This window comes from Ischnura elegans, chromosome X (assembly GCF_921293095.1).
Source record: "Ischnura elegans chromosome X, ioIscEleg1.1, whole genome shotgun sequence".
NCBI classification, from domain to species: Eukaryota; Metazoa; Arthropoda; class Insecta; order Odonata; family Coenagrionidae; genus Ischnura; species Ischnura elegans.
The window spans coordinates 4515245-4526836 of record NC_060259.1 but is presented as its reverse complement, the minus strand read 5'-3'; the positions used below and the strand labels follow the sequence as shown (position 1 = coordinate 4526836).

General features: G+C 38.5%; 1 protein-coding gene across 1 annotated transcript; it reads left to right on the top strand.

Moving 5' to 3' along the window:
• Positions 1 to 681: 681 nt before the first annotated feature.
• LOC124171086 lies at positions 682 to 2348 on the top strand. The gene is made up of 3 exons (XM_046550231.1): positions 682 to 1455; positions 1549 to 1693; positions 2029 to 2348. Exons 1-3 carry the CDS (start codon positions 1186 to 1188, stop codon positions 2157 to 2159), a joined length of 546 nt encoding a protein of 181 aa, XP_046406187.1. The 5' UTR covers positions 682 to 1185; the 3' UTR covers positions 2160 to 2348.
• The last annotated feature ends 9244 nt before the right edge of the window (positions 2349 to 11592 follow it).

Genomic DNA, 11592 nt, shown 5'->3' with positions numbered 1-11592 from the left:
GCGTGTAGGTATCACTGCATTGTTTTACTATCAATTAGCTACGTTTTCCCGTGCATTAAATACAGTTATTTCTTTATTTTATACTACTACAGTTTCGCTGCAATTCTGAGATTTTGATTTCTGATATTTACAGGTGGAGATGGCAGCATGGCCACAACCGCTACACAGCCGGCTGCCCACGTTGCATCAGGCGTTGACGGTAAGATATCCCGCAAAGCTTTTTACAATTACAGCCTGTTTGCAAATCATCCTGTTGCGTTAATGAGCATTTTTTATTATTTTGTTCTAGAAGACTTAGACGATGAGCCTCCCTTGGCCAAGCTAGCACGAGGGGAGATCTCCTTTGACGGCAAGGCTTAGGCTGTTAAGTTGACGATGTTATTACTAGGCCACAAATACGTTAGTGTATGTTGCTGTGTATTTTTTTAATACTACGTCTGTGATTTTTCTGATATTGTGACAGTACTGTTTTAATATAATGAATTTCTTAAAATGCCGGGAATACATAAATGCCGTTGGTGTTTTGTGTAGTGGCTATCACGTTTTCGTCTTGCATTGGGTATACTTAGTAGATTAAGTTCATTTTAACCTCAGTATGATTCTGATTGCTTTTGGATTTAATATCGGCTGTGTTATTTGCAGGTGGAGAGAGCAGCAGGAATGCTGGGGATGGTATGGCATTTCATTATATTACATTCACATTTATATTTATTATAACTTATATAACATTTATATTATTATAACTTATAATAACTATGAAGTGTTTTTTCATAGCTCAGATACTAGTACTGATTTCTCGCCTCCTTTGCACGTTCACACTTTCATGTGTATCCTAGAATTTTTTTACTTAAGACACCTTGAGCGCATTGTTAAAGTTCTGGGCATTCGATATTGGTTAAGTAAGGAGACTTTTGTGTGGGGTCCTCACCATGTGCTCCATCATTTTCCTCTTTTTATATCATGTAGAGGGACAAAAAACCCATTTTGGAATGCATTACTTGCGCACTGTGGAATATATTTTAGCTGCCTTGTGTGGTCAGACCTAAGCAAAGATCTTATGTGATTATCCTCAATTTTACCTTACAATGCATGCAAAACCCTTCATGAATTCAGAAGGACAAACTAAAGTATGCAAGTTAATGTTCTGTGTAACCTCTAACAATAAGACTGGTCATTAATTGTAGAATGTGTTTTGCAGATACCTTTCGTTGGAGCCATGAGGCTATCCTCCTCCTTGTGCAGACGTTCAAGGAGGAGGAGCCAATGTTGAGCTCTGGGAAGACGCCTGCGAAGAAGGTGTGGGAGAGACTAGCTGATGCACTGAGGGCGAATGGCGTTGCTGTCACTGGTCCTCAGTGCAAAAGCAAAATAAATGGCCTTAAGAAGACCTACAGGTCTATTAAGGACCACAACAACAGGAGTGGAAACTCCAGGAGAACTTGGGTTTATTTGGAGGTATTACACTGCGGAATTCACTTTTCATGCCACCCTGATAAATGTTATTTAGTTTTGCCAGTTTTTTTTAATAAGTGTGACTTATCCTTTCAGCTAATGGACTCCTTCTTTGAGAAGGAGCCATGGATGGCTCCAGTGCGAGCGATAGATACCGCACACATAGAGTTATCATCATCACCTAGCAGTGGAAGTGGAAGTAGCAGTGGAAGTGGAAGTAGCAGTGGAAGTGGAAGAAGACGTAAGTCTCTGCCAACTTATCGAATGAGTTCTATTGGTTTTGACTGCAACATCTGTGATGTTTTTACAAATATGACTTAATCAGTCTACGCAGTGTCTTTATGATCACTTTTGAGCTGAAGCTTCTTCGTCCTTCAGAAAATTCTCCAAATCACATTGGAACATCAGCTTATAAGCTTTTGTATAGTTCACCAAGCAAGATGTATTCAGCATTGTTATGAGCTGTGAATTTAGATCACTTTTTTCTATTTGTAATTGTATCACATCAATCAAAATTGTAGCTAATGTAGCAAAATTTAAAGCGGCTCTTTTCAATTTTGGTTCCACTCTTTTCAGGCAGACCAAGCGTGGATGCAGTACTGCAATCTTTGCAGGCCAGCAGGGAGCAGCGGGCGGCCATGCATGCCGAGGCCATGGCAAAACAGGACCGCCTGTTTAATTTCCTGTCTGGCCTGATGAAGCAGTGAAGCCTGAATAATTGTATTTGATGAGCGAAGGCTTGCATCATTTTTGGAATTGATTATTTGTGTACTTAAAGATATTTTAGTGTGTATTCTGATATTGTATGTATTTGATTGTGATATTTTTAATACATTGTAAAGATATTTTAGTGTGTATTCTGATATTGTATGTATTTGATTGTGATATTTTTAATACATTGTTGTTTTTGAAAAGATTTATTGTTACTTATACTCTCACAGAGTATGTTTTTCCTTTCGTTAAGAGGCAGGGACTACAACTGATTTTCCTGAGGTGGCCTCATTTCATAGTTATGCCTTAAGTCAAGCTAAGCTCATGTGGTAAATTAATAAAGTTAAAATGGAAGTCAAAACATTGGCAGTGAATGCAACTGAGTGGTTCAATATATCATGTAGAACGAGCTTAACCACATTGTGGTTAAAATTTCAAACAAGGAATAGGGGGCACAGTTCTGGTGGTGTGTTAGAAAGATATTGAGGGCAAACTCTTGTCCTCCTTGGATTAAGAAGGAAGCTGTCATACAATAGGCTATGAAAATAGTGGTAAAAATGAGGTATGTACCACAAACATAGTGGTGGTTCAGTTGCACATGAATTATAGCAATCACAGGGTAGAGGGTTCGGAGCTCATTGAATTAATAATGGAAACCTCGGGTAGTGGCAGGAACACTGCAGCCTAGGAATGGTAAAGATTTGGGGTAAATAGCATTTTTGTAAAATATGTCAGCAGTAAATAGCAATGCAACTGTTATCCACTGCAAACGTTTTGTTTCAATCTTATTAATGCAACGAACGTGGAAGATCTGATTGAGTATGGAAGGGAATACCATAAACTTTAGAAGGATACCCTGTAAACACAAATAGCTGCTGAAGCGCTGCAGCAGCGCTGCACCGTAGCGCTGCAGACGGTGCCCACGCGCTGCTGACGCGCGACAGCGGGTGCTTTCCATTCATGCGACTCACGCGTCGACTTGTGTCGGCTCGCGGCATTTGTTTATAACTCTCCTATTCCTGTGCGTTACCGTTTGTTGACTTGTGTCACAACAGTCGGCGACACACACCGAATGGAACACGAAAACCGCGACGCAAGTCGACTTGTGTCGACGTGTGTCAATGAATGGAAAGCACCCAGCAACCTTCAAATTTCCGTTTTTTGAATGCCACACGCGCTGCTAGAGCGCCACTGTAGCGCTGCAGAACAGCTGCGGCAGCGTAACGGAGGAGCATCACGAGCGCTGCTGAACAGCTGCAGCAGCGCCGTTCAGTTGCTGCGGCAGCGCTGCAACAACCCTCTTGCAGCGCTGTAGAAATGCATTAGCAACGCTACACCAGCGGTGCTGCGGCGCCCGAATTTCGCTTTAATTGCGTACTGAATCAAGCTTATCCTTGCCAATTACTACCCGGTGGCCTATCCCCAAAAGCAATTCCATCATTCATGTGCAGGTCTGAATTATCATCGCTGCTATGCTCGTAGATATGTCTACTTGTCCGGGCACTCGTCAGCCTGGCAGGTGAATGAAGAAATAGCTATTGGGCATACGCTATGAAAGAGTACTGAAATGAATTATTAGGTCTTGATTGAATTACGCAGTTCAATCAAGACCTAATAATTTATTTCAGTACTCCTTCATAGCTTATGCCCAATAGCCATTTCTTCATTCACCTGCCAGGCTGACTAGTGCCCGGACAAGTAGACATATCTACGAGCATAGCAGCGATGATAATTCAGACCTGCACATGAATGATGGAATTGCTTTTGGGGATTTACACTGAAAGCATACCATCAATGAAAAGGTCCGGAATAACCTGCTTAACTATGGCCACAGGGTAGTAAACCAAAACGAAATTACCTTGACAAGAAGTTTGGCACACAGGGTAGAATTCTATGACGGTCATAACCTAGAAAGTAAAATTTCCATAGACTTTCACTCTAGGCTTACCATCAGTACTTCATCAGCCAAAACAGCACTAGTTCTCAAATCTCGAATCAAAAAAAGAATGCAAAATTAAGAACTGGTAACCACCCCATACAAAACGTACAACAATCCTCAGAATAACTAAGCATACCTTAAACACAGATACTTACTCACCATTCGCTATATAGCATTATCCTTACAGCATAATGAGTTTATGGTAGAAGAATAAAATCGCAAAAATTCAAAATATGCTTAAAAAAATTTATTTTCAGTGCATCTTTTAATTTGCATCCCAAAAAGTTACAGAACAAAGAGACAGTATGCAAGGCCAGATTTAAATAGCAATTAATGGCAGTGGAAGTTTCTCTGCCCTCTCCTCAGAATATAAATTTGAAAATTAGAGTATAAACAAAATTCATGTTAAGTAATTAATGTATGATATGTCAGCAGAAGCAATGCAACGAAAAATCATCAAAAGCAAAGGCAACAAACATAGTACTCAATATAGAATGAGAATGCACCACAATTCCTAGTTACAGAACAAAATGACAGTACTCAAGGGCAGAATTGCATGGCATATAATAGCAGTGGAAGTTTTTATGCTCTTTCTTCGAAATACAAAACTGAAAATTTGAGAATAAACAGTGGTCGTTTAAAGTAATTATGCTAGACACATCAGATGAAGCAAGAGCAATTCAATGAAAAATAAAAGCATGTATTCATAATAATGCAACAGTATACACAATCGCTGTCAAAAACAGATCTCCTTATCCTGGTGCAATTGTTGGTACCACTCTCCTATCTTTTTATTTATTTTACCAAAACCAACATGAACCAGCGTAGGCTTCTTATCAGCATCTGAGGAAATACCAAAGAACACACATAAAGCATCTACTGATACAAAAGACGCAATCAATGGGAGATCAATTGTGAAAGGAGGGAAGGAATAAATGACAAGAGTAAAAACTATACCAAGAATAGCTTTGTTATAATTATAATATTTATCATGATGAATCATAAGCACGCAAGAGGATTCCCACATGCACACCACACGGTCACAACAATGTTACATACGCCAGAAAATTACACTTTCTCATTTATATAAAGGCTAAACTTGCCAAACACTCATGAAGGCAATCTACCCTGAAGCTAGAACTTGCAAAAACATTGTCAATATTTTCTAATTTGTTCTCAGAAGGTTCAGTGAACACACTCTTGAAGTAGGAATTCAATAAATTGACTTTCACGAAACTGTTTGCTAATACTTATCCATCATCGTATTTTAGCGATCAAACGGAAAATATTTTACACTGCTCGTACTTCCCTAACACCAGACCAAAATGCTTTTGAGTTATCCCGTTATTCCTCTACCAGCGTTTTCATTTTAAAATTCGTCAATGCATTCTTGAAGGCTTACTTAAGCTTTAAACAACTTATATTTTTTAATTAGTAACACGAGATAATTACTGGATAAATCAGTATTGACATCTTCCATTTGAGCAGGGCATTCTCTCTGTCGCTTTAATGATTTTTTCACTCCCGCGTCAGCCCATCTCGTTAGACAATCTTTTTAGTATTTTACTAAAAAGGTTGGCTAACTAAAAACTTTTCAGCTGTGAACTTTTCCTGAGATATGCGTTACAAATTTCCTATTTCACTATTAATGGAAACCTATATGATTATTATTTTAAAGCTTATTTCCAATGGTTCCAAACATAACTACGACCACGTATGTAAACAAAAACACTAACTCTTAAAATGTGTTTTTATTCACCATGAAAGAAAGCCAATTCTACCTCATTTCAAGGAGCATTGAATTTAAAGTAACTAAAATTATACATTTTAAAAGAAGATGATAAATTCTTACCTAATTAGAATCCCCAGGGACGATCAACAGTTCCACGACGTTGGCCGCCATAGCCTCAGCAAACTTCCCAAGCACCCTGGTAAACAATCGCGTATCGCGTAGCGGAGGATTGTTGCACAAACTCGCATTTGCAGCGTTCCAGCAGCGTGCTGCAGGCATGCTTTGGGCATGCGCTGTTGATGCGCTGCAATTGCATGTTTCGCCAGCGTGCTGCGAAAGAGCGCTGCACAAGCGCTGTTACCGCGCTTCATTGAAACGGAAACGAACTTGCAGCTGTGAAACCCCTGTGCAGCGCTGCTGCAGCTATTTGTGTTTACAGGGTAGTTTACAGGAAAGAATAGACATGCAGGAAGAGTATGAGAAGGTTGGAGTAACTAATGGCAGAGGTGACTATGATGTGAGGAAATCTGAATGATTAAAAATCCCAGGCAGAACAGGTTTGGTGGAAAGGTTGAGTACTAATTAACATGTAAAGGATATATTTGAAGAGCATGGAGAAGCATGCTTGCTGCATGTCAAGGCAATATCTGCAGGCTAAAGAGGATGTTAAATCAATAATTAGAGGCAAGGATGGAAGATTATCACATGACTAAGTAAACATCATGGCGATAATTTCTCCTTAGGTGGACAATACTAAAAAAATTATTAAATATGCTGCTATGTAATGAGAAATCATGACAGATCCTAGGAAAATTTTTTATAATATAGTTCAATTAACCAACCGAAATGCCATTCCTAATAATTTTAAGATTGATGATGTGTTAAAATTCAAATTGTAGTAAACGCTCTGGCAAGTTAATTCTAATTCCATTCCCAGATATTTATTATCAATCTTTCGCCAAATAAAAATTCACACAATATAAATGAATTACTTAACTATTTCTCTATTTACAAATCGAGATGATAACAGTATATGGAATTTTAGATCTTCCTTCGCAAATGTTCTCGAAAAATCAATGTATTACAGAATACCTTCCTTAACTAAAAAAATATTACAGCATGTAAGCATCAATTCAGCTTAAGGAACAATAAATAAATCAATACGGCATAATTCACCTTCCATGACAATATCTTGGAGTCCAAAGACTGTTAAGAATCCTCACTTCATTTATTGATCTCAAATAAATCTTTTAGCAGAGTAAATTATATAACTCTCCTACCAAGGCAGGCTAGCCAATGGATTCAATCTTATTTACATGAGAGAAAGCTTATTAATACTGTCATCTGCAGGCCCCTTCCTTTGCAATGTGGGAAACCGTAATGAACTTTCTAGAACCTATACCTGCCATTTCTAGCCTTCATGAGCAAGCTGCCGGAATATATTACACTAACTATTCCAGTTATATTTGCAGATGACACAACCATCAGGTAACAGTGATCAATGGAATCATCAAGTTCATGCAAACCTGTAGGTGGTAACAACTATTAAAGAGTAGTTTCAAAAAATAAGTAAGGGGTTTTATTTTCAATTTATTTTGTATTTCATGTATAAATCACATATTCATCAGCTTAAACGAAAAAAACAACACAAGATAGAAGTATCAGCGTCAGAGACATTTACATTATTATATACACTTACAAGAGACACCTTAATTAAACGTCCCTCACAGCCAGACGCGCACAAATCAAGTCCCTTTTCAACCTCCCTGCATCTCGGCCTCTTTCTTCCTGCCCCGGTTGAAATTGTTGTGCAGGCCGACCAACAGCCAAGGCCAGCAGCCTATCTCTCCGTATCGCACAGATATTGTGCAACACGCAGCAGGATAAAATTACTATTGGCACCTGCTCTAAGTCCTGCATAGCCAGGGTGTTAAGTAATGACCTCCACCGGCCTTTCAGGAGGCCAAAGGCTCTCTCGATGGCCATTCTGGCTGAAGCATGACATGAATTAAATTGAAATTAAAATTCTTCTGCCTTTGTGACAGATGGCCATTGTCAGCATACGGGGTCAGGAGCTGGGGATGTAACCCATAGGCAGCATCCCCAATGATATGGCTGTCATTGGGGAATTTCGTTTCATCATTAAGGAAATTATGAACGGCTGAAAGCCGAAAGACTCTGGCATCATGGACAGAGCCCACATTGCCCGCATAGCAGTGAGTAAATACAGCCTCACTGTCACAGACGGCCTAAAAAGATGAATAAATGAAGAGTTCATGACACAAACCAGCAGAAAATGAACCAGATAATCATAATAATTTTGGTGCCAATAGGACAGACTATCAACCTGAATCTCTCCCACACACTACCCCAGTTATATAATTACAGATGACACAAACATCGTTTAAAAGGCAACAGGCAAAGGTCAGAGAGAAAAGTAATTTTATAGATGTCATAAAGACCATTTCATTATCCATAAAAACTGAGTTAGCGTGGATTCCAGGGTTGATAAAAATCTTAATTTTTTTCAAAAAAATCATTTCAAATCAATCAAAAAATCAAGTTATTTGCAAAACTAACTATTTGGGCAGCATATTGGAGAATGATCGTTTGCAAAAACAACAAGACCCAGACGGCACAGGAAGTTTTCGTACCTAAATACGAGGGTGGACAATCAAGATACAAAATTCGCGCTTAGGAAATTACTTAGAAGGTTTTGTTTCTTTATTTCCTTTAATGACGAAAAAAGATGCAAGAGGACTGGCAAATTCATATGCATCGATAAAATTGTATCTCATCGATAAAACTGTATTCGGTCTGGGACTATTTTCTTTCGCGGGTGGTGCCATCTGGTGCCATTGTGCCATATCCTCCTAGAAAGATCACATGCCTTCACAAGCCGTTGGAGATGGCATGGTTTACGTCACGTCTCACCACATTTCAGGGATTTTTGTGGTTAAGTTTGTGAAAAATAGAGTGTCTGGTAATGGTGAAGTTTCCCTTATTCTTTAATTTCATTCTCTGGGCTTCAGAAACGTGTTTGTGAGATATTTTTGTTAAAAATGCCTTCCGTGTGTGTAATGTCGGGATGTAATGGAAACTCTGGGACATGGCTCAAGTTTTTAGCTTTCCAAAAGATCCTGAGTTGAAGAAGAAGTGCATTTGGGCGATAAGAAGAAAACATTTCACCCCTACGAAAAACTGTGAGGTATGTACTCTTTCTCGCTGTAATTATTTGGATGTAATTTTAAGTTAGAAGTGGCTTCGGGATGTTGATGCATCAACATCCCGAACTATTCAGTACTGAAGTACTATAGTACTATTCAGTACTAAAAATGGTGATTCAAAATATTGTAGCAGCAATTCTTTTGAAAATTCTTGCATTTTAGTTGTCTTTTTTATATTAATTCATTCGGTAAACGTGTGGTTAAAGGAGAAACTAGGAATAAGCTGCCAAGTTTATAGGATCAAATATTGCTTCTTAGCTTGCCCTATGGCGTATTACACGTCGGCTTTCATCATTTCAAATTATCTTATGCTATATTTTAAAACAATAAAAATATCAGGCATACAAATATTTACTATATTTACGAGCCTAGTAATTTGATTTCTCATGCAGAAATACCAAAAATTGGAAATGATTTGACCTAATAAGTTACATGGTATTTTATTATTTATTAATTTTAGGTGTGTGAGCTTCACATCGCACCATTGTGATATCAGAAAGTAATCTGTGGCCTTGGACGAAAAAACGAGGAGAAAATTCTTGCTGAATTGAAGGTGCCCAGATTGGAGGAAGGTACCATTGATTCACTGTTACCTGTCGCCAAGAAGACAGACATTGTGGCAGAAGTGACATATTTGTGGATGTGGATTTGATTTGTGCAAGTTGGTGCAGTGATAGTGGACGTTCATCGGAGAAAGTATTGACGATAGTTTGTATGTATCGACCAGTCCTCTTTTAAATAATTTTCTATTCGAAAGAGAATAAGAGTAATTGTTTCGCTAAATTAGATGTGGGATAAAAGAAAAAATTGGAAATATTATTGTGGTTGACAATAGAAAATACATAATATATGTATTGTATTTCTGTGGGTTTTTTCTTTCCTGCCTCTTTAAAATTTCTTGTGGTGGTGACTTCATGCAAAGTAAGTATAAAATCGGAGGTGTGATCTAAGAGATAACATGTTTTATTTTACAAGTGTTTATGCTGGTGATTTGGCAGGACTTTCATATTTTTAATAGGTTGATACATTTACTGCAGTGACCTAGAGACTTTTACTCATCCCAAATAATTTTTCAAATACTTTAGCGCCTGATATGGGTAAGTTTTAGTAGCTGAGACTGAACTATACGTTAATATTTGCTTGCATTTTGATGAATTCGATCATACTAATAGCAGATGTGTCAGCAATCCTGTTTCATCGGCAATTTTTATTTAAAAATTTATTTCGTCAGGCTTTAGGGTAAGCTTGTTAATGCTCGTGGGCTATGTGATGTCTTATTTAGTGTCAAAATTAATAAGAATTTACTCTTATTAACATCTCAAGGTTTCCATGTAAGTACGAGCCACTTAAGAATTCTGGGGGTGCGTGAATTAGCCTTGAGAATCTCATTTCTCGCAGTTATTTAAGTGGCCGAGTAAGTTTTGTATGTTCTCAATAGGTAAATAGTACTGTATCATGGTAATTAGAATTCATGATATAGTATTATTTACCTATTGAGAACTTACAATTCATAATGATTCATAACATTCTCATCCATTGAGATTAGCCTGAGTGCTGTGTTCCTGCGCGCTTTGTATCCTATCGTACGTGCTTCGTAGCGGACATTCACATGCTGCTTACGCGCTTCGTCGACAGGCCGCGAATGGAAAGTATCCATTGACGAAAAGCGACGAAGCGGCATAGTATCCCCGTAGTCAATGGGTACTATGTACATACGAATTAGATACGGAGGGTTCTGTGCCGTCTGGGAAGGGTAAGGGAAGGAGAGAAAATTCCATACTAATAGCAGATGTGTCAGCAATCCTGTTTCATCGGCAATTTTTATTTAAAAATTTATTTCATCAGGCTTTAGGGTAAGCTTGTTAATGCTCGTGGGCAATGTGATGTCTTATTTAGTGTCAAAATTAATAAGAATTTACTCTCATTAACATCTCAAGGTTTCCAAGTAAGTACGAGCCACTTAACAATGCTGGATGCTGGGGGTGCGTGAATTAGCCATGAGAATCTCATTTTTCGCAGAGTTATTTAAGTGGCCGAGTAAGTTTTGTAAGTTCTCAATGGGTAAATAATACTATATCATGAATTCTAATTACCATGAAAGACTCACGACCGACAAAGTTTTTGTCGGTAGTGAGTTTGTGTTATTTACCTATTGAGAACTTACAATTCATAATGATTCGTATCAAGGTTCTCGCTACGGTCGGTAGCTATCGATTGTGTTGCGTTCGATACATTTTTCGATCGTGCGAGTTACGATATATCTAATTTCGACCTAATCGATTGAGATTAGCCTGAGTGCCGTGTTCCTGCGCGCTTCGTATCCAATCGTACTTGCTTAGTAGCGGACATTCACATGCTGCGTACGCGCTTCGTCGACAGGCCGCGAACGGAAATTATCCATTGACGAAAAGCGACGGAGCGGCATAGTATCCCCTTAGGCAATGGGTACTATGTGCATACGAATTAGATACGGAGGGTTCTGTGCCGTCTGGGGAGGCAACATACTCTAAACTCAATGCAACATTTAGTCA